At 45.1% G+C, this 25,861-nt stretch overlaps 1 protein-coding gene across 2 annotated transcripts; it reads right to left on the bottom strand.

Annotated features, from left to right (window-relative positions):
* neto2a (neuropilin (NRP) and tolloid (TLL)-like 2a) lies at window positions 1-25,861 on the bottom strand. Of its 2 annotated transcripts, none has more exons than XM_086174840.1 (10): window positions 25,662-25,861; window positions 22,211-22,267; window positions 21,977-22,120; window positions 15,529-15,777; window positions 14,879-14,926; window positions 14,225-14,352; window positions 11,558-11,786; window positions 3,282-3,395; window positions 3,081-3,211; window positions 1-2,469 (listed from the first exon to the last, which is right to left on the bottom strand). In XM_086174840.1, the coding sequence occupies exons 1-10, from the start codon at window positions 25,669-25,671 to the stop codon at window positions 1,747-1,749; spliced, it is 1,833 nt and encodes a 610-aa protein (XP_086030966.1). In that variant the 5' UTR covers window positions 25,672-25,861; the 3' UTR covers window positions 1-1,746. The 2 variants fall into 2 exon arrangements, with proteins under 2 accessions (XP_086030966.1, XP_086030964.1); XM_086174838.1 differs by having other exon boundaries at window positions 3,066-3,211; window positions 25,662-25,815.

Raw genomic sequence — 25,861 nt, 5'->3', positions numbered from 1 at the left:
GGCAAGTAAGCACTCATTTAATTCAACAGAATGAAAGTATACAACCAGCGGTTAAATCATAACAAGTCCCATATTGGCTACATGTCTGTCTGTAGGGAAACACATTGTGCTTGTTTTACACTCAGATTGGGTGGGGGGCTACATCCTGGGGTGAGGGGCCGGGATTCGGTTGCTATTTAAATTCAGTCCACGTCTCCGCACCAACCATTTTCATGTTCCGTAAAATTGTAGCCCGAAAGCCAACACTCGCAGTGTGCGTGTTTTCCCTTTTTTTTATTTCTTACCAAAATAATGCTCTGTGTTCATTCTGACTGAGTGGCCCCCTTCCCACCCCCCACCCCCGCCCTCCAGCATGTTTGCGAGGTTATCAGTAAAAACTACCTTCATGCTATCTTCACCGCCGTTGGCGCCAGGTGAGTCATAAAAAAAAACTTTAATAAATAAATAAAAATCAGCAACAGCTGGATTGAGGGTCTCAAAGCGTGGAGATGAAGGCTGGATTCATTACGTTTTTGGGGAAGGAATGAGGAAAGGGACGTATGCCCCCACCTCCCGCCACCACTTCTTATTTCAGTAAAAATCTCTGAAGTGAAAACCGAATATTATCGTTTTAATAATTACTTTCTTTTTCAAAAAAAAGCTAAGCGTGGTGATGACCTCAGAATACACACCAGTCTAACAGGACAGCACACCCACAGAAATAAAGACTCAGATAAATCATCAGGAGACGCACTATATATCCTAAATCTGTGCAGGGCAGGTGAAGAAAAACATAAAAACAACAACATCTCTCCGTCCTTCTCTCCTCTCAGTGTTTGGGTAGATCCCTCGGTCTGCATGCATCAACCTCTTCCTCCTCCTTTACGATGAGTTGTGTTTTTTGTTTTTGTTATTGTTTTTTTCTCAGCAGGGACACAACGTCTCCACCCATCCTACTGGCCCTCCCAAGTGTCTTGGCATTACAAAGGTCAAAATTTCGTGAAATCTCCATTGGTGTCCTTCGGTGTGTGGACAAACTGGCCGGTGAATCATAGAGGATTATAAAAAGCTGCACTTGTTGATGAGTTCTTTTATGACACTTAAGTAATTTTCTTTTGGACACAGTATCAGCACCCCACCCTTTAATGAGTGGCTTCTTCGTTGAAGAGCTTCAACAACTCTCGCTCCAGTAAGCCAGGTGTGGTCGCTAAGAGGTGGGTGAAGACCAGCAGGGGACGCCCTTCGAGTCCTTGAATCCAGTGTGTTGATATAGAGTCCATCGATCCATCTTGTACACTCAGGCTGGAGCCTATCCCAGCTGTCACCCTGGATTTGTCCCCAGTCAATCAGGGTGAAATACACAAACAAACAACCATTCACTCACTCATTTTGGGGAATTTCCCAATTTTTTCTAATAAACCTGCTGCATGTTTTTGGATTGTGGGAGGAAACTGGAGAACCTGGATGAAAACCCACGCAGACATGGGGAGAACATGCAAACTCCACACAGTTGTACTTGTTGGAATCGAACTAGGATCCTTCTTGCTGTGAGGCCGAAACGCTAACCACTGGAGCGCTTCTTGGTCCTCCAGGCCAAATAAGTGAATTCCTTTTTGAGAGAAGTTCAGGGTGATCCTCCTTGGCTTAGACATCGCAAGCTCCAGAGTTTTGAGAGGAAAGTATTGTTGGAAATATTATTAATAAAGTTAAGGGAAAACAGGAAGCTGAAGCTCCACTCTCTGTGTCCTCTTTTCTCTCCGTCTCCATCTAGAAGTCCATGGACATGGAGCGCTGCTGGGGATCGACGATGGTAGTGCTGTTGCGAGCACTGTTGCCCCGGACACTGAGGGTCCCGCAGGCTCCCGCCATTCCGCCGCCAATACCGCCGGCAATGCCACTGGGCCCAGCCATGGTTACACACCCACCCATCCCCATTCCCCCTGCCATGGCCACTCCACCTGTTATCCCCACACTGCCTCCGATCCCGCCTCCTGCGATCCCTGATGCACCTCCTGCCATCCCGACTCCACTGGTGGCTCCGGTTCCGCCCCGCCCGTAGATCTCGCACGGTATCTCCTCCGTGACGCGGTCCTCGATGACCTGCTGGTCGCAGTCATGAGTCTGTGCGTGCTGCTTGTAGCCATAGCAGCTCTTCTTGTAGCTGGATGTAGAGTTGAAGGTCTTCATGGGCGGCGGTTTGGAAAAGTCATTGTGGTAGGACAGCTCCATGGAGCTCAAGGTGGTACGGCTGTGCTTCATGCTGCCGCCGCCGGTGGCCATAGACCCTTGTGAGCCACAGTGGTGCTCATGGACGCAGCGGGACATGGTCGATGAGCGCCGCACCTTATGGAAGCTGTCCAGCTCCTCAGATAGATCAGCTAGGTCAGAGGATATTTCCTTGTCGCGTAGTGAGAAGAGCTCATAGTGCGGCGGGTCAAAGACTTCTTGGAAGCCCGCCTTGTTGAAGACCCCCGGCCGGCGAGCAACGACCTGCAGAACACCAAGACTTTAGCAAGTTTTTAGGACATCAACATCATCAAAACAGCTTATCACATCAGGGGACAACTTAGTCTTCAAAGACCTTTTTCTGGAGTGTGGAAGGAAGGTAGAGAATACAGAGGGAACCTAGGCAGGGTAATATGGAGAGAGCACCAGATCAGAATCGGGAACCATACAGCTCTGTGGGTCAACACGCCCTATCGGCAGGATGACGAATCTTTTTTGCCAAAAAGTGACCTCCATCTGCTCTTGTTTCCCCTCCACACTGATCCTGTATCTTCATGTCAACTGTGCAATTCACAACATATGTTGTGTGTGTGTGGCCTGTAACACCTGCAATTATCAGGCTGACGATTAGTTTTCTCCTACCTAAAACCCATCACCTTATTAAAGCACTCAGTAAAAGCTGACTTTCTTTAATTATTCAGAACTGCAGTGCAATTAAAGTTACATGAGTTAAATTATCTGTATAGGATCTTGAATAGGATGCAGAGGCATTAGCAGAGAAGATCAGTTCTCCAACACAGGTTGGAGAATATTCTTCCAAGTTTCTCAAGTAGAGGAATAGAAGAAAAGAAAAAACCTACGGAAAGACGAGTCACCTTTTTCCTAGGCTGCTTCATCTGGACCAGGATGGAGATGACGAGGAGGACTAGAACGATTCCCGAGGAGACACCAATGACTGTGCCGTGGGTCTTTGTGATCTGATGGAAAAGGCCCTTGGATCGCTTCTCTGGGAGGGGTTAGGATGAGAGGTTGGACATGTGAAGCCACCTAGATATAACAATGTGCACTTGTCCTACCTTTGCAGTGGTTTTCATCCCACGGGTAGACGCAGTTTTGGACTCCGTTGCAGACCAGCGAGTTGTTGATGCACATGTTGCTGTGGCAGAAGAAGGTGTTGGCGGAACATGGAGCTGAAGGCAGGAGACAAGGTGTTCATGAGAATGGTAAAGAATCAATGACAGATCAATTCAGTCAGGCCACGTCCGAAGGACGAACCAAACAGCTGATGAAGGACCCACCTACGGCCACTAGGAGGCACCCAAACTCAGGTTTTGCGTTAAGAGTTAATCTGAATAAAATGTAGACAAAACTAAACTATTGAAATAAAACAACTGCTTTTCAGATTTACATTACATGAAACAACCCCTACTATAATTATTCACTGATCCATTCGAAAAGAAGAAGAAGAAGAGGAAGTAAAAGAAGAAGAAGAATGTATCCTGACGTGGGGGGCAGCTTTCCCAGGGATCATACACTCGATGGAGACCCCAGTACCAGACAACTTTTATAAACTCCACATTTATAAAAGTTGTCTGGTGATGGGGGTTAAGTTGTAATAGTTGTAATAAAAGTTGTAATAAACCAGACAAAAATACCAGAAATTTCTGTGCTATTACCAGAAAACAGCATGAGTTGATGAAATTAAAACAGCACTTTTAATTATTTATTCTAATTTCCTGGACATTTTCTCGTCGTATCTTTTTTTCAGGAGAAATGTCTCTACTGGTTTCAAGCTGAGCAAAGATCGGAGTGTTTCATTTTTCCTGCGAGGAGCTGCAGCGGTGTCATCATTTCCCGGAGACATGGGGCATAGACCATAGCTTCACTTTTTTCTTTTATTTCAGCTTCTTCTGTAGTTTACAACAATAATGATTTATTTTTGCTGATTTTTAATCAAATGAATTGATTAATTTGTGGATTATTTTCTAATGTGATTGTTCCTCAAAGACAGTGTTTCCTGCAGAGGAGAAACCAGACTGATCCAGTTGGGAACTTGGTTGTAGAGGCAGTGAGACATTTTGTTGTTCCACTGTTTTGTCTCCTTTCAGCTCCAGCCTCAAATCACTATTCTCTACATGCCTTCATCAATCCTGCAGCCGGTTTCGTCGTCCTCCTCTCCCCTCCCTCTATCCGCAGCTTCAGAGAGTAAATAACCATGAATCTGAGCAGATGTGGTGTTTATCTCACTCTTTTTGCATTACAAGCCTTCAAACTCTATCTTTTCTGTTTTGGGCTTTGTGAACCCCCATTTTATCCCATACATTTTTATATCCCACATCTTTTTACCCTCCTACGTTTTGATTTCTCCTGAGGCCCCCCCATACACACATTTTGCGACCCCCCTCCCACATCTTGATACGACTCACATCGTTATACCCCCTGCATCTTAATATATTTTAGGACGCCACACCTTGTACAGACTACATCTTTCCACACCCTACATATGTCTATCCGCTTCGTCTTTATACCACATCTTCCTACTCCCCTCCATCCATTGATTCTGGTTGTTAGGGAGACACTATGTAACTCACATTGAGACATTGAGCTCCTAGCTGTCTCCCTGTAGCCCATCTATCTCCCCATTGAATTCCCTCAACTGTCCCTTATCTTGGTTTGCATCAACCCCAGAGCAAAAGCATCCCCCGCCTCTGGACACATCAGTAATATGCTTGACAAACTAGAGTGGATCTTCCTAGATGCCCCTAAAATTCATTAGAAGAAGAAGGAGAAGAAGAAGAAGAAGAAGAAGAAGAAGAAGAAGAAGAAGAAGAAGAAGAAGAAGAAGAAGAAGAAGAAGAAGAAGAAGAAGAGTTTTATAAATTCCCTTTATTCAAACCCTGGGATCAAACAGGTATACATTCAATGAGAACAATGAAAAATACTCAGTATAGCTCAGTGGCAGGTGAGCAACTCAGAATGACAACATCAACTCACCATAGTTGTTTACAGAACACAAAATGGCTCCTTTCACCCTAGTAGAAATAAATTCCCCCCAAGTTGCCGGTGAAAGAGAGGAAATCAAAATCCACGTTTAAGCAAGTCTTAATCAGTGTTTTAAGACCGCCACTGGACTCTTGTTCCCTTGATCGCCTTCTTCTTCTGGGTCAGCCAAATGGCTAATTTGGCAGGGCCCGATAAAATATTTAGCATAACTGACACCCTCTTGTTGGTCTTCAAATATCTTGGACCGAGAATAAATAATTAGGAGGTAAAGGTAACAGTCAAAACAAAAAACAAACCCTTCAAGAAACTTATCAGTGGCACCAGGCTGCGGCATTCACTAAATAAATGAGACAATGTTTCAGGGCGTGAACAAAACAAACAGTCATCCCAGGCTCAAATTGTGCCCTGTATGTGTTTGTGGCTATAGCACCATGCACAATCATCTGCTAGAAGTCACCTGCCTGCTTTTCCAGTTGCGGCTTGTACAGGGCCTGATAGCTCCTCCTCGGAGAGGTTCAAAGAAATCTGCCCCTCACTTTGAGCCCCTCATCTGTGATAGGGGCTGTAGGTTAAGGACCTTGACAGAAGTTGTGTAAAGGTCGTTTTTGTCTGAAGAGTCAAAAGTTTTCAAGCTTGGGATTCCGAATGCCAGTAGTAGGCTGCCATTGTCTACCCACTCACCAACCTGTGGCCAGCATGGGGAACCTGTAGATCAGGGGTGCCCAACATGTCAATACCAATCTACTGGTTGATCGAACGACAACCCGGGTCGATCATGGAGCCCAGCCTTTCAAAATAAACTCAACCGCACAACGAAAAAAAAAAACCGACTCAACCGCAAGTCGCAGAATGTGTGACAGTACAAGTAGTGTGGATATATACAGTATATGTATGTTATATGTATATATATATTGCTGGTAGGTCATTTGGACTTGGTCATTTTATGAGAAGCTCACAAAAGTGGGCTAAAAAAGTATGGGCACCCATGCTGTAGATGATGTTCTTGCTCCACAGCTTGTGGCAGGGTGATCTGACACTAAACACTTCAGACCGGGAGTGAGAGTGCCACAGATTTCTTTGGTAAGCCAGGTGGTCAGCCTGGCAGAGGTGGCACATCCAGCAATCTCTGAGTGTGATCCAGAACGATGGAGTCTGCTACGAGAGTCTAACCAGCTTCAGGGGACCCTACCTGCTGAGACTGGGACTCAGGACTGTGGAATGCAGGGACAGGGATCTCAGGAAACTATTAAAGAGCAGAGACTTCTCCATCAGCCATTGAAATGCTAGGATCTGCCAAGCTTGGAGGACTGAACCATAAAATGACATGAATCTGGGCAGGGTGAGAACCTCCGGCTGCATCAAAAAGAGCTGCCTGTCACGCCTGACCACCCAACCTTTCGCAAGAGTAGCTTGGCAGTGACCAGACAGCTGGGTCCACGCTCATACAGTATGCTCCTTACTCCGTGCGGACTGAAAGCTGATACCTTGCTAGAAATGTGAGGGAGGCCTTGGCCTCCCTCAGTGACCGGAAGATAGAGGACTGCCGCTCGGGTCCAGAATTTTCCAGACCAGTAAACATCCAGGATGAGCTTCTGGATCTCCTCTAACAAGCCTCTTGGTGGTACTAGTGCAAAGCGCTTCTGCGCTTTATCCCTGCCATAAAACTGAACTTTTGACAGACCTCCTGTCTTGTCTTATTGTTAAAATGCCAATACGACCTGAACCGTTGCCCAGGGGTCGTGACTAGCTCAAATGCAACTAAATGGAGATAGCAAAAGCCAACTGGAGTTACATGGCATTTGACCTATCAAGGTAGGAGGGTCTTAGAAATGTAAAACCTGTCAAGTCTAACCACCGAGACCAGGCCGCTGCAGGCCCTGACCCAGATGTATTGCCTGGCTTGTGGGGTTTGTATCCTATAAGTATCTAGCAGATCATAAGGGGATATGGTGGATTGGAGAAGATGGTTTATGGGGCTCCCTACCTATTCTGTCAACAGTCTCATCAAGAGTACAATTAAATCTCCACAAACTATGATATTTTCCTGCTGGTAAATGGAAAGTTCATACTTGAGAGTGTGGAACATGTCTTTCTGCACTGCTCTTACAATCAGCATGTGGCGCTTCACTGCCTCAGCAGAAGACAGAAAAACTGCATTGACTGAGGCCTTGAAGAGAATTGCTACAACTGCACTCTTGGTGGTTCTGTGACTGAGGTAATAGGGTCCATCCCACCATAGACCCAAGTCCACCTCGTCCTTCTGAACTGTGTGCATCTCCTGCAGGAAAAGCAAATCCAGCCTTTTCTGGAAACAGGCATCAGACATCAGTGCTCTCTTGTTTCTGTCTCTTCAGCCATTGATGTTCAAAGGGCCTATCCTAAGAAATGGCATGAATGGGGGAAGAGAGACACCAGGGTGTGTAAGTGGACACGATATTCAACAGGGTGACTGAAAGAGCAAGAGTGATACATGGGTTTCTACTTCCTTTTCCTTGCACTTAGGCCTTTTGCCTTCCTCAGAAGTCTGACCTGTTTCTGCAGGCTTGCAGAAATAGATCATATTCCATGTCTTTGTCCTCCCCCAACTTGCTCCCCGTCTCACCTGTATCACCCTAGTCATCATGTGTGTGACCCGAAAAGCTTGGGAGCTCTCCTGTCCCTGCTGTCATCCCCCATTCTCATTGCACTGAGTCCCCATTGACGGGCAAAAGACAACTGGGCACACTTGACCCGCGGTACTAGTGGACGCAGCCACACCAGGCGCCAATACTTTGCCAGGCGCGGTGGCCGAGCCTATATGTGCCGCAGTCACTGCCCCTGCGGGCGCAGCCACAGCCACAGCCTCAGCCCCCGCACGCGGCTCAGCGAGAGAAGCAGCCCCAGCCGTGGCGGAAGCCTGTGGCTCCATCATTCAGCCATCATTAACCGAATTGCTCTCTGATTCTGCATTCTTGTGTGGACAAGCAACTCGTTTTGTGGCCCACTTCTCCACTTTCAAAACATTTCATCTGCCCTGAACTGGCATACACCATATATGAGTCATCTCTGCACTTCACACTGAGTTAGAGATAAACCTCAGGGGTTTTTGATGGCGCCTCAAAAAGCATGAAAACCTGCCTCCTCAGGGACTGAATGTGCTTCAGCCTAGGATCCTTGTTCCCCAGGCTCACTGTGTTAAAGCCACTGGCGAACTTCCCAAACCTTTTGAGGTCATTTTCCTTCAGACTGTTTGGAGTGAATGGCAACACATTAGATACGTCGAGGGTGCGGACAGGGGAGGAACCTGCAAGACGGTATCACTGATGATCATCCCGCTAGCAATCAGCTGGTGGACGAGCACCTCTGATTTCAGGAGGCCAACCACAGCAATCAGTGTGCGGGCACACCTCCTGGACCCAAACAATCAAACAAAGCAGTCAAAAATTGGGAACATGTACAGAAAAAACAAAGCCAGAAAATAACAAAAAAAAATACGGAAAAGTACACATACAGAAAAAGGTGAGTGGAAAAATTGCTCAAATGGCCCAAAAGATGCTTTCAATCGTCATTTCTCTCTCGCAGAAGAAGAAAAATAATCACGGGTGATTTCAATCACTTCTCACTGGACAAAGCTCTGAAGGGATTCCATCAGTGTGTCAATAGTAAAACCCATTTGGGAAGGATCCGTAACATTTGTCAAGCGTTTTCCCCAGATGTCTACAAAGTGTCCCCATCTCCCTCCTCGTCTCTGCTAATCATCACTGGTAAGACAAGCAGACAAATGTGACAAAAGGCATTAAAAAGTTGGACACCGCACAGCATTGACAGTTGTCCAGTAATATCCATGAGCAATGAGGACTGTGTTGGCATACATTTCCTTTTTTGCAGACTGCATCATACCTGCCAAAAAGGTCACCATGTTTGGTAACAACAAACCATAGGTGGCCAAAGAGCAGAAAGAGATTCTAAATAAAAAAAAAAAAAAAGAATCTTCTTTACCAGCTCTGAAGCTGAGAAGACAGAGATTAACAAGGTCAAATGCGCCATAAAAACTGCCAAGCTGCAATCATAAAAACAAGATGGAGCACACCGTTCTACAAAGAGATCTCCGCTCACTTTGGCAGGGGATCAAAAATATGGTAATAATGAAGACTTTTCTCCCCAGTTGTTCACCCATCCAGACCTCAGGGAGTAACCAATCCTCACTCGCCAATGAACTCAACTCCTTTATTTGATGTGAGGTGACAACAGCTCCCAGCTGTAAGCACAGGCCTCATCTCTCAAACCGGACAGCTTTGCCCTGGTCTAAACCACAGAGGAGGGGGCAAGAGCCCTTGAGAAAATTAAAGATCAACACAGACCCTGTACCAGACAGGAGATGTGAACGGACCCTTAAGCCCAAGCAGGTGGGAGGAGTATTCCATCTCCTTTTCCAAAACTCCCTATCCTGCAGCACAGTGCCCCACATGTGGAATCACTCAATGATTCCCATGGCAAAGAAGGGTATTGCAAATGTCCTGAATGACCTTAGGCCTGTGGCTCTCACCTCTCTGGCAGTAAAGGCCATGGAGTGATCTGTAAAAACTCATCTCCTCCGCCTTAAATACCCTGCAGCCCCATATAATGACTGAGAAGCTGATGACCAGTTTCCATCCCAACCACCAACTCATCTGACACCCTCTTCACCTCCACCGGCTCACCAAAAGGCTGCAATCCTGTCTCCCCAGCTCTTCATCCTCTTTATGGATGATGGTAAGTCCACCCATCCAAACTCGTACCTGGTGAAATTTGCTGATGACAATGTCCTCCTGTCCCTTCAGTCTGGTCCCTCAGTCCACCACAGTTCAGCTCTCCAGGACTTCTCACACATGTGCAAAGCCTCATGCCTTGAGGTGAATGTGAGTAAGACCAAAGACATGGTAGTGACCTTCTCCAGCGGACAAAGGCAGCTGGCAGAGGCAGTCACCACCTCTATCCAGGAGGAACCAGTAGCAATAGCGAAGGCGTACAGATGCGCACCATCTTTAACAACCTCCTCCTCAATCACTGAGGAGACCCTCAGAACATTTCATCAGTGGCAATACCTGCTGAGTTGGCTGAGGTCATTTGACATGAATAATTTCATACTGATCACATTCTACAACTCCTTCATTGAGAGTACAATGAACTTCTCCTTCACCCGCTAGCGCCCCTCTATCACCCTACAGCTTTCAGGATCCATCCCATACCCTGTTCCCAGCATTTGAATGGCTCCCCTCAGACTCCACTGCCCTGGCTGCAAAAACCAAGAGGAGGACGGCAACTTTTGTTTCTGAAGCTGTTGAGCTCCACAATTTCAGTGCAATGCAAAGATGTACACTGTTGTCTATGGCCTTTGTGCAACCAGTTGTATACATGTACAGTCTATTGCATGGTTTTATTTATAAAACTGTATTACAAAAGCTGGCTCCTTTGTCTGATACTCATGCTACCCCATGAGTCCTTCAATTGCCCCTCAGGGACAAATGTGATTCTGATTCTGATCCATATACCCCCCACGTTTCTGTGCCTCGCTACATGCTGCGCATGCTTACGTCTTTTCACAATCCCACCTCTTTATACGCCCCCACATCTTTAATCCCAATTTGCATTTTTATACATCCTCCCATTTCTTTACCCCCTTACATCTTGATATCCCCCACATTTACCCCTCCCTCCATGACATGAACCTCCCCCCTTTCGTATCACCCTCGTTTGTGCTCCCTCTTTGTCCTTATGTCCCCTCTCATCTCTACGACCCCTTTAAGGTCAACCCAAATATCTATGTTCAGCCCACCTTTCTGATTGACTGAGACCGCATGCCTGCTGAACGACCTCACACACAGCCTTCTCCTCTCGGACCTGGCCTGGGTTCCATAGGAATGGTTCCTGAGTCAACCTTTCATGAAAACCTTCATGATCTCCAATGGTCTCCAATTAAGTGAATTAAACCAAAATCAATCAAAGTCTGTATTAAATCTAACAATAAAATGAAATATATTTTTATTTTTTTCCTTCCCAATGACTTTTAGGAAGGTAGAAAAATGTCAGGAAAAATCAGGTTTAAAGTCCTCACTTGACAAAAGTCTGTAAATTGTTCTAGAATTGTTGGTAGCTCCTAAATTTGGAACTTAAAAATGATGTTATCGACTACCCTCTTAGTGCTCCCAGTCTTGGGATCAAACCAATTTATATATGGTGAATTATGAATCATTCATGCTGACAGGGTTTTGATGGCACCTGTGCAGGTCAGACATCTTGCCTGCACTGGATTTTCTGCTTCTGGAGAACTGAGAGACTCCGTCTAACGGCCATTGACTGCTCCCCTCTCGACACATTTTCAGACACTCACGATCAACGAAGGAGGTGAAGAGCATTCGGAAGCGGCTGAGTCGGCTCTTCTCATCAGCCCACATCCGCACGACACCCACGCCGTTGTCCAGCATGACGTCGTTGGCCACAGTGCTGCAGAACTTCGCCTTCAGGTTCTCGATGGCGCTGCTGCCGTCATAGATGGCCACAAAGTTCTTTTTGCACTCGTTGGAGTGTTCCATCTGGTACTCCATGAAGCGCAGGTATATCTATGGGGGTGAAAGGAAGTGGAGGTTTAGTGAAGACACGGGGGTATTTGTGATCACACGGCCCGCCGAGGACTGAAAGGAAGAGCATCTATCTAACTAGGAAGTCATCCAAAATTCATGTCAGAACCTTTTTACTGTGGTTGGAAGTAAAGCCTTTGAATGAAAATTGTTTCTGGAAAAAGAAGACAAGGCGCTCAGCTGTTCCTGCAGCCCCCAACAGAAAATGACCCAGGGAATCTGGGAGGAACAGCCATAAAAATCAACTCAATATATCAAACCTAAACCACCTGTGTGGTTTGCTTTAAGTACGATCGCAGACAGAAAAGGCCAGAAGCAGAGCACAGTGCATCATGAGAATTAGGAAACTAGAGGTTGATGTGACAATATTCCATGGAGAAAATGGCAGTGGCGGGTTTTAAAGTTGAAAAGTGTTGCCCTAAGGCTAAGAGACCATAAACTCTTTTCTAGGATATAGTTCCAGCAACGCTTGACTCGACATGACTGGTTTCTAGTAAACGGTACTTCTTTAGTAACCACGCTGGTGAGGCACCAAGGGAGCAAAGCACTAAAATGTGACATCAACAGATTGCTGGCCATCGATCAGCCAGAGAATGTCATCACAACAATCAAACCAACCAGTAAATCATGTTATCATGGCTGCTAGCAAGTAGCCTTATCTGGCTTTTTTCTTGCTTTCATGATCCATACAGAAGATAATTTCTCTGCATTTAACCAACATGGATTAACCATGAGGTATTGGCAGTCACTTAGCGATGCGAGGTCAGGGGTTCAGCATCTTGTTAAACAACACTTGGCTAGCACAAGGATAACTGCACTTATCCTCTATGCCACACAGCCCCTTTGTGTGACAAGAAGCCCCGGGCGGACCAGCGAGTCCACCATCACTTGTATGTTTTGGTGTTGTGTAGAAAACAATGTCAGAGTATTCATTAATTCATTCATTATCTACACCGTTTATGTCACATTTGGGGTTTCTGAGGTGCTCAAGCCTATCTCAGCTGTCACTGGGCGAGAGGCAGGGTTCACCCTGGACTGATCACAAGACATGCAGAGACATGCAACATGGTTGGACCATTTTGCAGCATGCTTAGGCTGTGGAAGGAAACCCGAGAATTCTGAGGAGACTCACACAGACATGGGGGGAACATGAAAACATGGAAGGCCCCTGGTCAAAGGTTCAGAACCGGCAGCCTTCTCGCTGTCGGGCAGAAGTGGTAACCTCTGCGCCACCATGTTGGCCGATGTCACTGCATATCACAGAAGTTTCCCTTCCTTGTTCTACCTACTGGACCGACGGTTCGCGTCCCTGTTGTCTTCTTTTCTGCTTGTTGTTGGGCGGCAATCCAGCTGGAAGATGCATCACCACGTCAGGATTGTCGCAACCACATGGCATTGTTGGGATGATTTGGTCAAAATGCAGCATGGAAGTGAACCAAACTAAAGGACAGCCCCATAGTGTTGGAACAAAATTGCAACCCCAGTCAATAAATAACCCAGAAATAGACAGGAAAGTGCCACGGTTGAGTGAGAAATTATTTCCCACAATCAGAAAAGATCACCAAAAGAGTCTCAGGAAATGAACCCCCAAAAATCTGGTTGAAGATAATCACCCAAAACTCAATAGGAAATATCACAATCATACATTGGACCAAAAAGGATTAAAAGACTTAAAATCAACACAACATTGTTGATAAACAGAGAAGCTGGCAGGAAATTCTTTCAAGCTTCCTCATCTGTGGATCAGAGAAAAGTGACATCCAGATCATCGCAGGCCATGTGTGTCTATATGCGTGTGTGTGTGTGTGCGTGTGTGCGCACGAGTATGTTAGCCAATGCATGTGTGAATAACGAGTGAATGTAAACCATTATTTGTGCACATGTGACTGCTCAGTGGTTAATCGCTCAGTCTGATAGTAAATAAGAGCTTTTTATAGTTTTTTACATGTGTGTACATGTGTGTGCGCTTGTGTGTGCATTTGTATGTGTATTACAGCTTAAAAGCAGCAAAGCGAGACGTTATTTATGTATTAATGAAGGAGAAACATCAGCAAATCAACGCAAATTACAAAACAGTATGAACAGCTTTGAGTCCAGAAACAAAATTTCCTTGGTGACAAATCTTTACTTTGCCAATGATTTTCTCAGATTTCCTGGATGTCCAATCTTTCTGATTGGACATCCAGGAAATATGACTAAATATGACAAAGAAGACTTAAAAAAATCCCCTCATTCAAGTTTTAATTTGAAAGGAGCTTCTTGCTCTTAGAATCACAATTCATCACCCAAGGAGGCCATTATCTTCTCCTGCTGGTCGCTGTGCTGCATTAAAGGCATGCTGTGCAAGTGATTCATCAGAAAACGCAAACGAGGGAACTGATGAACAACGTGCTCCTCAGAGGAGCCCATGGGGTTCTGACCTTGGACTGAGGCGGAGCCCTGATGGTCCAGATGCAGTCAAGGGCGTCACCGGGCTTCACCCGCTCCTCTTCCTCCACCTGACTGGAGCGAATAATCCCGTCAAAACCTCCGATTTCGAATTGGCAGTCTGGAAAAAGAAAGAGGAAGAGGTCAGATGACTATTGGATGATCTACCGGTGTACCATTTCTGACCTAGTCGAAATTGTTACATAGTAATGACATAGTAATAAGGCTTCAGAGTATTTTTGACCATCCACAAACTTCAGGTCCAACCAGGAACCTGAGAGAGATGACACACGCCTACACACCAACATAGACACACTTAAGCACAAAGTGATACACACCGACGGCCACTGCCATACACAAATACACAGACCCATAATCGCCAAAATCTGTCACAATGCAGCATTCTCAAGAAGGGATGGGACAAGCAGATGGAGGAGGCCACTGAGAAGGTGAAGGCTACAAGATCAAGGACATAAACAATTTAAGGGGCCAAAAAAGAGGTAAAGAATCTAGGGTGAACTAAAGTTGGACTGAAATGAAGAGGTAATGGATTGAAGGTGGAATTACAGCAGCCAGTGGATCAAAGAACGGAACACAGGAAGGGGATTCTGAACCTGCCGTCTCTCCGCAAGCACGGCGGTTCTTACCTGGGATGGGGTTTAGCAGTCCGCCCACGTGCAGATGGAAATCAGGGTCTGGAACGATGAGATGCGCGTATTACTTTCAGAAATTGGTAAGCAGAGAACAGGAGATAAGATCCCATTAAGGCGGTGGAGATAAAGCATAGATGGAAATGTTTGAAGCTAATATCAGCTGCCTGATGAAACACACACACAAACACACACACACACACACACACACACACACACACACACACACACACACACACACACACACACACACGTAGCCAGGCTGTGTGATGTTGTGCGATGCGTTCAGACGTCTCTTCGCCGGTGACCATCAGAAACCTGTCGGGGAACGAGACATTCGGGAGGAGAACATTGTGCATTCGGAGCCTCCTTCATCTCACTCCCACAGAGGTTTGAAACCTGCTGACTGACAGATCCGGAGATGGATCAAAGAAATATATATTGGATTTTAAGAATGATACCAAACATTCTAGTAGAAATCGTGACCTTTTATTTAAAGGCCATCTGATGAAATCATTCTTGACAGTTTAGACTTAAATTCCCTCATTGAGAATCTTGGATTTTTGCACATTTTACAATTTTGAAAATTAAAGTAGCACAAAGAAGATGGTGCTGTCTCTCACCATTATTATTGCGTATTATTGTACCTGCAATGAAGGTGTATTTGATGCGGAATCCAAGTCCGTCCAGTTCATCATCGCTGGTGAACTTGATCCACATGAATCGGCCAGTCGATGTCACCTGGCCTGGGTTTTTCCCGCCGCAGAACCGGTCAATGAGTGGCGAAAAGCTGAACGGCCCGTCCCGGATCTCGATGTGGTCGAAGCGGCACTCGAACGACGGCTCGATGAAGTAATTCTTATCAAAGGCCAGCTGGATCCTCTGTCGGGGGAGGGCTTTTGGGGGGGGGGGGGGGGGCAAAGTTTAGGGGGTGGTTATTATGATGGGATATGACTTTAACATAAAAAGCAGAAAAAAACAGTCGTTGACAATATACCATACTATTTGCACCTCTCACAAGGACATTAAATGTCATCATGCACATTGTCCTTGCCTTTTACCATCTCCCAGAATTTCACATAGCAATGGGAGAAGTGTAAAGTGTAAAGAGCAGTGTAAAAAGAAAGAGTAGTGTAATGCAGCCTCAGGGGGGCACAGGCCAGCGTCTCCCTGAGCCAGTCCCAATAAATGCAGAGGGTTGCATCAGGAAGGACATCTGATGTAAAATTTTTGCCAAAGCCAAATATGAGAATCAAACCTAAAAATCCCACACGAAATTGATCCAGGGATGGGTTGACAGGACTGCCATTGACACAGGAGAGAGGAGAGAGAGAAGAGGAAAGGAAAGAGCCTGGGACTGAGAGTAGGGACTTTGAATATTGGGACGACGACAGGAAAAGGTTAGTTGGTTAATGGAAGGAAGGTGGATATACTGTGTGTCCAAGAGACCAGGTGGAAAGGTAGCGAGGCTTGAAGCTTAGGAGCCCCTTTTAAGTTGTACTAACATGGTACATGAAGAGAAAAAAAGTAGGAGTTATCTTGAAGGAGGAGTTCACTAGGAATGTTCTGGTGGTGAAAAGAATGGGAAAATGACTTATGAGTCTGAAACTGGAAATTGAAGGTGTGATGCTCAATGTTGTTAGTGGCTATGAGTGTGAATTAGAGTAGAAGGAGAAGTTCTGGAATGAGATAGATGAAGTGATGCAGAATATAGTGGTAATTGAGTGGTAATTGGTACAGACAGTAGAGTTGATGAAGAAATGATGGGCAAGTTTGGTATCCAGAGGGATAGATGGTGGTGGATGGAAGTGGCTGTAATGAACACTTTTTTCCAGAAAAAGTAGGAACAAAGGGTAACTTATAAGCGCAGAGGGAGGTGGACACAGGTAGACTACATTTTGTATGGACAAGGTAACCTGAAAGAGACCAGTGACTGCAAAGCAGTGGTACGTGAGAGTGGAGTCAGACAGCATAGGATGGTGGTTTGTAGGAGGACTCTGGTGACAAGGAAGCTTAAAAAGGGGAGGAGTTGAGAAAGGCTCTGGGTGGTCAGGGAGAGCTTCCAGATGACTGGATAACTACAGCGAATGTGATTAGGAAGATATGTAGGAGAGTACTTGGTGTGTCATCTGGAAGGAAAGAAGATAAGGAGACTTGATGGAGGAATGAGAAAGTGTTGGACTAATACAGAGAAAGCAGTTAGCAAAAAAAACAAGTTGGATACTGAGGGGACTGAGCAGAACAGACAGGAGTACGGGGCGATTAAGCATAAGGTAAAGATAGAGGTGACAAAGGCAAAACAAAGGGTGAACAATGACTTGCATGCTTGATTGGACAGTAAGGAGGGAGAGAATGATTTATATAGATTGGCAAAACAGAGAGATAAAGATGGAAAGGATGTACAGCACATCTTGGTGATTAAGGATAGAGTGGGAAATGTATTGACAGATGCCAGATGAGTGATGGGATGGTGGAAAGACTACATTTGAAGAGCTGATGAATGAGGAAAATGAAAGAGAGGGAAGGGTAGAAGAGGTGATTATTGTAGACCATAAGTGAAGAAGGCATCGAACAGGATCAAGAGTGGAAAGGCAGTTGGTCCTGATGATATACATGTGGAGGTATGGAAGTGGTTGGCAATGGCAGCAACAGAGTTTCTGGCAAGATTATTCAACAGGATCTTAGAAAGTGAGAAAATGCCTGAGGAATGGTGAGGAAATGCCCATTTTTAAGAATAAGGGGTATGTGGAGAATTGCAGTCACTATAGAGGGATAAAGTTGATGAGCAATACAATGAAGTTATGGGTAAAAGTAGTGGAAACTCGACTGAGAGCACAAGTCAGCATTTGTGAGCAGCACAGAACTTCATGCCTAGAAAGAGTACTACAGATGCAGTATTTGCTTTGAGAATGCTAATAGAGAAATACAGGGAAGGCCAGAGGAAGCTGGATTGTGTCTTTGTAGACCTAGAAAAAGCATATGACAGGAAGCCAAGAGAGGTGCTGTGGTATTGTATGAGGAAATCTGGAGTGGCAGGAAGTATGTTTAGACTGGTGCAGGACATACATGCTAGCTATGAGATAGTGGTGCAGTGTGCTGTAGGGGCAACAGAGAAGTTCAAGGTGGAGGTGGGACTCCATCAGGGATGAGATTCGAGCCCCTTGTTGTTTGCAGTATTGATGGACAGGCCGACAGATGAGGTTAGACAGGAATCTCCTTGGGCCATGATGATTGCAGATGACATTGTTATCTGTAGTGAGAGCAGAAAACAGGTTGAGGAAAATCTATTGAAGTGGAGGTATGCTCTGGAAAGAAGAGGGATGAAGGTTCGTCACAGCAAGACAGAGTATATGTGAGTGAATGAGGAGAGCCTGGGTGGAATGCAGTGGAGATGAGAGGAATGAGGGTGGAACGGAGTGGAGATCAAGAAGTTGGAGGATTTCAAGTACTTACTGCAACAGTCCGGAGCAACATAGAGTAAGGAAAAGAGGTAGAAAATACGGGTTCAAGCAGGTTGGAAAGGGTGGAGAAACGTTTCAGGGGTACTATTAGATAGAAGACTATAAGCCAGAATGAAAGGAAAGGTGACAGAGGTGACAGAAAGACAGTGGTGAGACCAGCGATGCTGTATGACCTAGAAACAGTGACGATGACAAAAAGACAGGAGGCAGAGCTGGAGGTTGCAGAGATGCAGATCCTGAGATTCTCTTTGGAGGTGACTGGGAGGAATAGGATCAGGAATGAGTCCATCAGCACATGTTAGATGTTTTGGAGAGAAGGTCAGAGAAGCCAGACTGAGATGGTTTGGCCATGTACAGAGGAGGGATAGTGAATATATTAGTAGACGGATGCTGGAATTTGAGGTGCCAGGCAGGAGGTCTAGAGGAAGACCAAAGAGAAGATTTATGGACGTAGTGAGAGAGGATATGAAGGTAGTTGGTGTGAGAGAGGAAGATACAGAGAATAGGGTAAGATGGAAAAGGTTGATTCACTGTGGTGACCCCTGAAGGGAAACGCCAAAAAGAGAAGAAGAATCTGAAGAGTAATGTACACTAGACTGACAACAGAAGTAAGCACTTGTGTGCAGCAGTATGGTTTCATGCCTACAAAATTACTACAGATGTAGTATTTGCTTTAGGAATGCTAATAGAGAAGTACAGAGAAGGCCAGAGGGAGCTGCATTGTGCTTTTGTAGACCTAGAAAAAAACAGACAGTAGAACTCTGGTGTTGTATGATGAAGTCTGGAGTGGCAGAGAAGTTTGTTAGATTGGTGCAGGACATGTATGCAAGATGTTAGACAGTGGTGATGTGTGCTGTAGGTTTAACAGAGGAGTTCAAGTTGGAGGTGGGACTCCATCACGGATCAGCTCTGAGCCCCTTTTTGTTTGAGGTGGTGATGGTCAGGCTGACAGATGAGGTAAGACAATCAACGTCAGCAAAATGTTGATTGTCTAATTGCCTAAACAAAGTAGCTGCAAAACATCCTGCTAACCCCTAGTTGAGATACATTTAATCTGCTGCTTGTTTCTGGAATTGGAATGAAAAAGCTGCCTGGATGATTTATCTGCTCTGTATTTTGTTATTTCTGTTCCTCCTCTGGTTTCCTGTCTGTTTTCCTGAATAATTAAATGGTAATCCCGTTCAAGGCGGCAATTCAATCTTCTAAATTTTGTGTTATTTACCTTTAAAAGAGATTAAAAAAACACACACACAGAAAAACAAATATGGGTATAATCTCATTGTGTTTGAAAGCAGAAAAAAACGCTTTCAGGCCAAAATGTGAGCAGATTTTTTCTGTTTGAAGCTGAGAATCTCATTCGCAGTTCACAAGTTCAACTGTCGTGCAGATTCAGAATGGTCACACACACACACACACACACACACACACACACACACACACATACACACACACACACATACACACACACACACACACACACACACACACACACACACACACACACACTCACTCTCAGGAATATTTAACCAGGGCACTCAGCACTGCCTCGGGAGAGGAATCAGTCGAACAGAGAAGCTGGAGGTGAATCATCTTTGGCACGGAGAATCGCCATCCTTGTGAAAATGGTGGGGTCAGAGATCATGAGTGCAGAAAAACATAATGCAAAAAAAAACAGCAAAAACAATTTCCTCCATGTCTTGTCTATGAACTTGAGTTTTTCTGCTCCAATGAGTGTCTCGACTGACTACACCTCCCTACACTTACTCTCTGAGGCTTTAGTGTTGCACCCACATGCGTGCACGCGCACGCATGCACGCACACACTAACACACACACACACGGACGTGCACACACACACACACACACAAACACACACACACAGACACACACACACACACACACACACACACAGGCACAGGCACATAAATCCACATATGTCTGCAAAAGCAGATATAATACACACACACACCAACGTGTGAACACATGCATACACACATGTACACACATCAAGGCACATGTATTAATGTGTCTGCACGCATGCATGCACACACATAAGCATGTTTGCATGCATGCACATGTATACACACACCAACACACACACACACACACACACACACACACACACACACAGCTACATACAGGAACAAAAGCGCACCTACACACACATGCGAGACATAAAAGGACAAACACAAACTAAAAGTCACACACTGAAATGGATGATGAAGCACACAACCACACACACACACATCCAAGCAGGCGCGCAAGCAAGAGCACAGTTATACAAAGACACACACAGGCATATGCACACTGTCACATAAAAAAGATACACATACACACAGATAAAGAAAGTCATACTTCCGACACTAAAGGGCAGATATGGAGAGACAGACATCTATGCACACACACACATTAGCATGTTTGTACGCATGCACAAACACACACATTCACACACTTGCACTCATACACATATACATATCCAGGCATACGTGTAAACATGTCTATGCACATGCACGCACACACACACACACACACACACACACACACACACCCATGTGAAGCATCATGAGGCCTAATGCGTGTACATAACAGAAATATGGATAGACAAACACGCACAGACGCAAGCACACACACACATGCATGGATGTTTGCACGCATGCACACACACACAAACACACGCACGCAGTCACACACACGCACACACACGCAAGCACGCATCCATGCACCTGCATAATTATACGAAGACACACACAGGCATTCGCACAATGAAACGTTAAAAAGATGCGCATCCACACAAATGAAGAAACTCACATACACATACACATTGACACACACATCTTCCGACACAAAAGGGCAGGAATAATAATCAGTTAATCTGTGGAGCTGATGAGGGGGTCGGGGGCACGACACCATCCCTGCATCTCACTTGCCACAAATTATGATGACAAAGCTATCTGATTAGCTAGAAGTGAACAACAAAAGCCTGGATGTAAACATAGCTAAAGTCATTTAAGGCCAAATAATAGAAAATGAAAGGTCCTAAGATGTACAGCTTCACCCTCCGGCAGAACCAGTCAGGATTTCCTTTTTGGTCCACAAGGGGGAGCCCTTGAGCTGCCAGTGGAATAGAAAAAAAAGAATACAATTGGCATCTCATCTGCATGTTTGATTTCCACTCCGTTGGCAAACAGTCGCTTCGGTGCGCGAACATCAAGCGCTAACCTCCTCCTCCTAGCCATTGTTTACCCCGCGGCTTCTGATGGATGCCGTACATCTGGGCGAAAAAAAAACAAAAAAAACAAAACACAAAACGCTCCTGCAAGGACACGGAGCTATTCGGATCTGCTGAGGATAGGCCTGCAGCTCCTCTCTTTGGTGCTTTCCCTTCTAAAAGGCAGAGTTTCCTGGCGAAACAAACCCAGGAGTCCTGAGATGAATCTGTGGTGTTCTCAAGGAGTTATGGGCTGCCGCCTCCGCTGTCCTCCTTGGCTGGAACACGCCAAGGACAGACAGCTCACATGTAATCGTGTGTGTGAAAACACTCTGCCGTGATCTCGAATTCTTCAATCACCTCAGACTAGAAAGGTATTCCAAATTAAATCCAGGTTTGGTCACAGTACCCTCCTCCCCCGGTTTACCTTCCAGGATGTAAACACACTCCTTATTGGCTGGATAGGAGTTGGGGTAATTGGGCGACGTGAAAACCCCGCCGTTGATGTTGCGCACCCAGGTACCGCAGTCGTTCTGATTCGGGCTCTGGCCGCCATGTTCGCTCAGGGAGTCTTGGAACGCAGAAGACAGATGGTTGGTGGTGACCAGTGGGGGGGGGGGGATGGACAGAAAAAGAATGGCAAAGACGGAGAAGAAGTTACCTTTGGTCCTCTGGGCCAGAGCCAAACCCTCCTCAATGAGAAAGAAGAATATCCACGCTGTAAGAAACAGATACCACACAGTGATTATTATGTTTCGGAATTTCACCCTTATTTCGGCACATTTTCCTTTTCTTGCTAATTTCCCCACTCGCCTCCCGCAGGTTTTGTACACATTCAGCTCATTTCCTGCAAGTTAAAGGCGCCGGTTTCAGGATCAAAACAAAATAAAATAATTGGCACGAGATTTAAGAAAACAAAGCTGTCTGAAAAAAATGGAACTGCTTTGATTTGGAACTCATGCTGAATGATTCTAAAATGATGACCTTTGACCAAGAAGGGCATAAAGCAGAGGGTACATTAAAGGAAGAGATAGCTTTCCAACGTAGCCATCAAACTTCTCCATCCATGACAAAATCCAATTTATTGATGCCGGCGGTTTGACATTCGCCACCGCCTCTCCGGACGAGAGATAACATTTATGAGCCATCGATTTCCCGCCTCCGACGCTCGGCATCCATCATGTCCAGATACGATGCTGCCTGTCATTTATTCTCATCATAGATTAATCTGGGATTATCTGTCTGGCAGCTTGACACCCCGCAGAAAGGCGGCTACAATCTACTGGGATGTTTTATTGGGAATTCTTAGTTAAAATGTGAAATTAACGATTTTAAGAAAGTCCTTTGGTCTCCAGTCAGGTACATGATTTCATTTGTGGTGCAAAAAAAAAACTGCAAAAAATCACTAATCACAGCTGTCATTGGGCCGGTACACAGGAAATAACCTGGACGGGCACAATTTCGAGTCTTTGGTGAACCTACTAGCTGGGAATGGGAATGGAAACCACCTAACCAGAGAAAAGTGAGACAATGGTCTCTGTTCATTCTTACTTGAAGGTTCTCCGACCAGTGGTTCATTGGCTAACAATCAAAACGGACAACTTTGTCGGCTAAATGTGCGAAAATAACCCTATGGGTGCCGAGGAAAACGTGTCAGCCATTTTGCCAAGATCAAGAGCATTTCCTGTGGGTTTGATTGATGGGCCGATTTACAGAAAAAGTGGCCAGAGACTGATGCGATGCAAGAACCCATAACATTCGCTATCTTAGATTATCTACAAGAGATTAGATTGTCTATCCCCGTTCAAAGCGCAGAGAGGCCCAATCATCACTTGCATTGAATGACGATGGGTTGAAGCTGCTTCCCAAACTTGAATAAAGAGGAGAGAACATCTGAAGGACAGCTACGGACCAGCAGACGGCTAACGCTGATAGCTAAACTCTCCTCCGGCATTTCTGTCTTTGTTCTCGTTTTAATGAACTTCGACCAGATGTTCTGAAAGCGTGCTTGCATTCTCTCAGAACCTTTTTGTGTCTGGTCAGAGCTGGATCCATGTCAGATCCAAAAACCGTTCCCTACGCATCACAACTTCCTGTTCATAATCAACTCCTTCCTTCCCCCAGACACCGATGGTCACATTCTGCGGTTGCAACTTCAGTTAAAAAAAATTATGATAATAAATAATAAAGTGGTGGTTCACTGCTCATGGTTCTTCAATGATGGCTTAAATGCAGATAAAATGTCTGCAAAAGATTAATAATGTAAAAAAAAAAGATATATAAATGAATAAATGTAAAAAAAATAAATAAAAAGAAATAAATATATATAATACAACAATATATAACTTGTGCTTAACATCAAAAATGCTGATATATCAGTAATATTAGCCGTTTTGGTTTAAACCCCAGTTATAACGCAGTAAATTTGATGTTTAAGTGTAAATGTATCTTTTTTTTTTTTTTAATTCACATGCCGCGTAGAAGTCTGCCGGAATATCAAAGCTAGCTTCAAGAAGAAAATCAAGATGTTAATCTTCAAACTTGTTTTGATTTTCGACAGGACGTCAGTAATAATTATGGATTAGGATCTGCAGAAATATGAAGAACGGGTAGGAAAATATTTTATGCTGTCTAGATTTAAATAAATCCGATAAAACTGTTCACATAAATTAAATGAGACCGGTTCACTTTTTTTCCTGCTTCAATAATTAACTGAAATAATTTTGTTTCTCATTTGGTATCTGGATATAAGAATTGTAAGAGAATAACGCAGGGTTGAAATGACTGTAATTACCCGACAAATACTGCAAGTAATACGGAATAATACTGCAGTAACCGTCCTACATGTGTTCCAGTAAACTCAGGGGTCAAAGGTCACTTTCTGTGCCTGGTGAAATTGAAAAAGCTGCTGCTTCGCGAAACCGCAAAAAGATTACAATCAACAGATGATAATCCTCTCAATCATTCCTTCAGCTCCAAGGGTCGATAATTACATTTTTGTAATTAAGGGAGGACCTGCATCGATTGTTGGGTTACAAGCTTGAGATAAATCGCTACTGATCAATCCGTCGGTCCAGGACCTGGTCCTGATCAGAAAGATGAAGACTTTTCTTCCGCGTCAGAGATAGCTGAAGATCCCTGGATCATCCTTCTTCACCCATGTCAGGGTTTTGATTTGAGGAGACAGGAGGTGTTCTTCACCCCTCACACTGGATTTCATCTTCAGCGGGGACTTTTTATTTGGTATTTTTCAATTTATAAGGAACTTATAATCTATTTTGGATTCATAAGGCACATGCTTATTACTTATTTGTTACAACAATATACTTTGAAGTGGGGCGGAAAGGGCAGAATAAAAAAAAAATCCATGTCGTAGCAGATAGTTTGCAGAATCTTCCTCGTTGGAAAAGCAAGAGATAAATAAATAATCGGCTTTCAACCGAAATCTGATTTTTAACTTTTAAACGCATAGGAGCCGCTCTGTCCGGAAAAGAAACCATCCGGTATTGCCGCGTTTCCAACAGGAATTTGATAAACGGCGATGTCCTTCTTAACTGATAATTGATGAGTGGCTAGTGAGCTGAGGTGATCAATCGACACGGGAACAGAAGAAGACGTGGCGGTAAGTCAAATAAAAAGGAGAAGCGGCTCCTCCGTTCGATCATTCGATCGATGAGGGGGAAATATTTGACGCTGACTGATTATAAACGAGCCCGGGTTGTTGTTAATGGACGAATCAATTAGAGATCGATAATCCCCACTGTGATCAATCTCGAAATAAAAACCGGGGAACCGCGTCGTCCCGGGAAAATAAAGCGACCCATCTTCATTCGCATCTTCATCCTCAGCAGCATCACCGGCTGACCCAGGATGCGGGTTCACATCGTGAGGCAGCAACCGGGTGTGCGCGCGTGTGTGCGTGTGCGTGTGTTTTGTAAAAAGCGCGCTCCGTCGCTGGAAATGCGCAAAAAACACCGCATCCTTAGGTAGGCCCGTTTCTAGGTGATAATCGATCGAATGTGATTATATTCAGATCCCTGGTTGGAAAGGTGCAATTTTTTTAAACCGAGTGTGTGTGCGCGTGTATGCGTGTGACGCGCTCCGCGACTCACCTCCCAGCATCTCCTCTCCCGGTGCGCCTTCACAGAACACGGAATAAAGACGAATATAGTTGCCGCGTCCACCCGGTGCGTCCGCACTAGACTCCACTTCCCGCCGGTAAATCCATCAGCGCTCCTCCTCCTCCTCTTCCTCCTCTTCCTCCTCTTGAGTCGGAGTCGCTCCGGAGCGATGCTCGTTTCCGCCTCTGGCT

This window comes from Fistularia commersonii, chromosome 27 (assembly GCF_037954325.1).
Source record: "Fistularia commersonii isolate RoL2024-O1a breed Wild chromosome 27, RoL_Fcom_v1.0, whole genome shotgun sequence".
NCBI lineage: Eukaryota > Metazoa > Chordata > Actinopteri > Syngnathiformes > Fistulariidae > Fistularia > Fistularia commersonii.
Note: the sequence above shows the minus strand (reverse complement) of the source record. Positions and strands in the feature narration are given on the sequence as shown.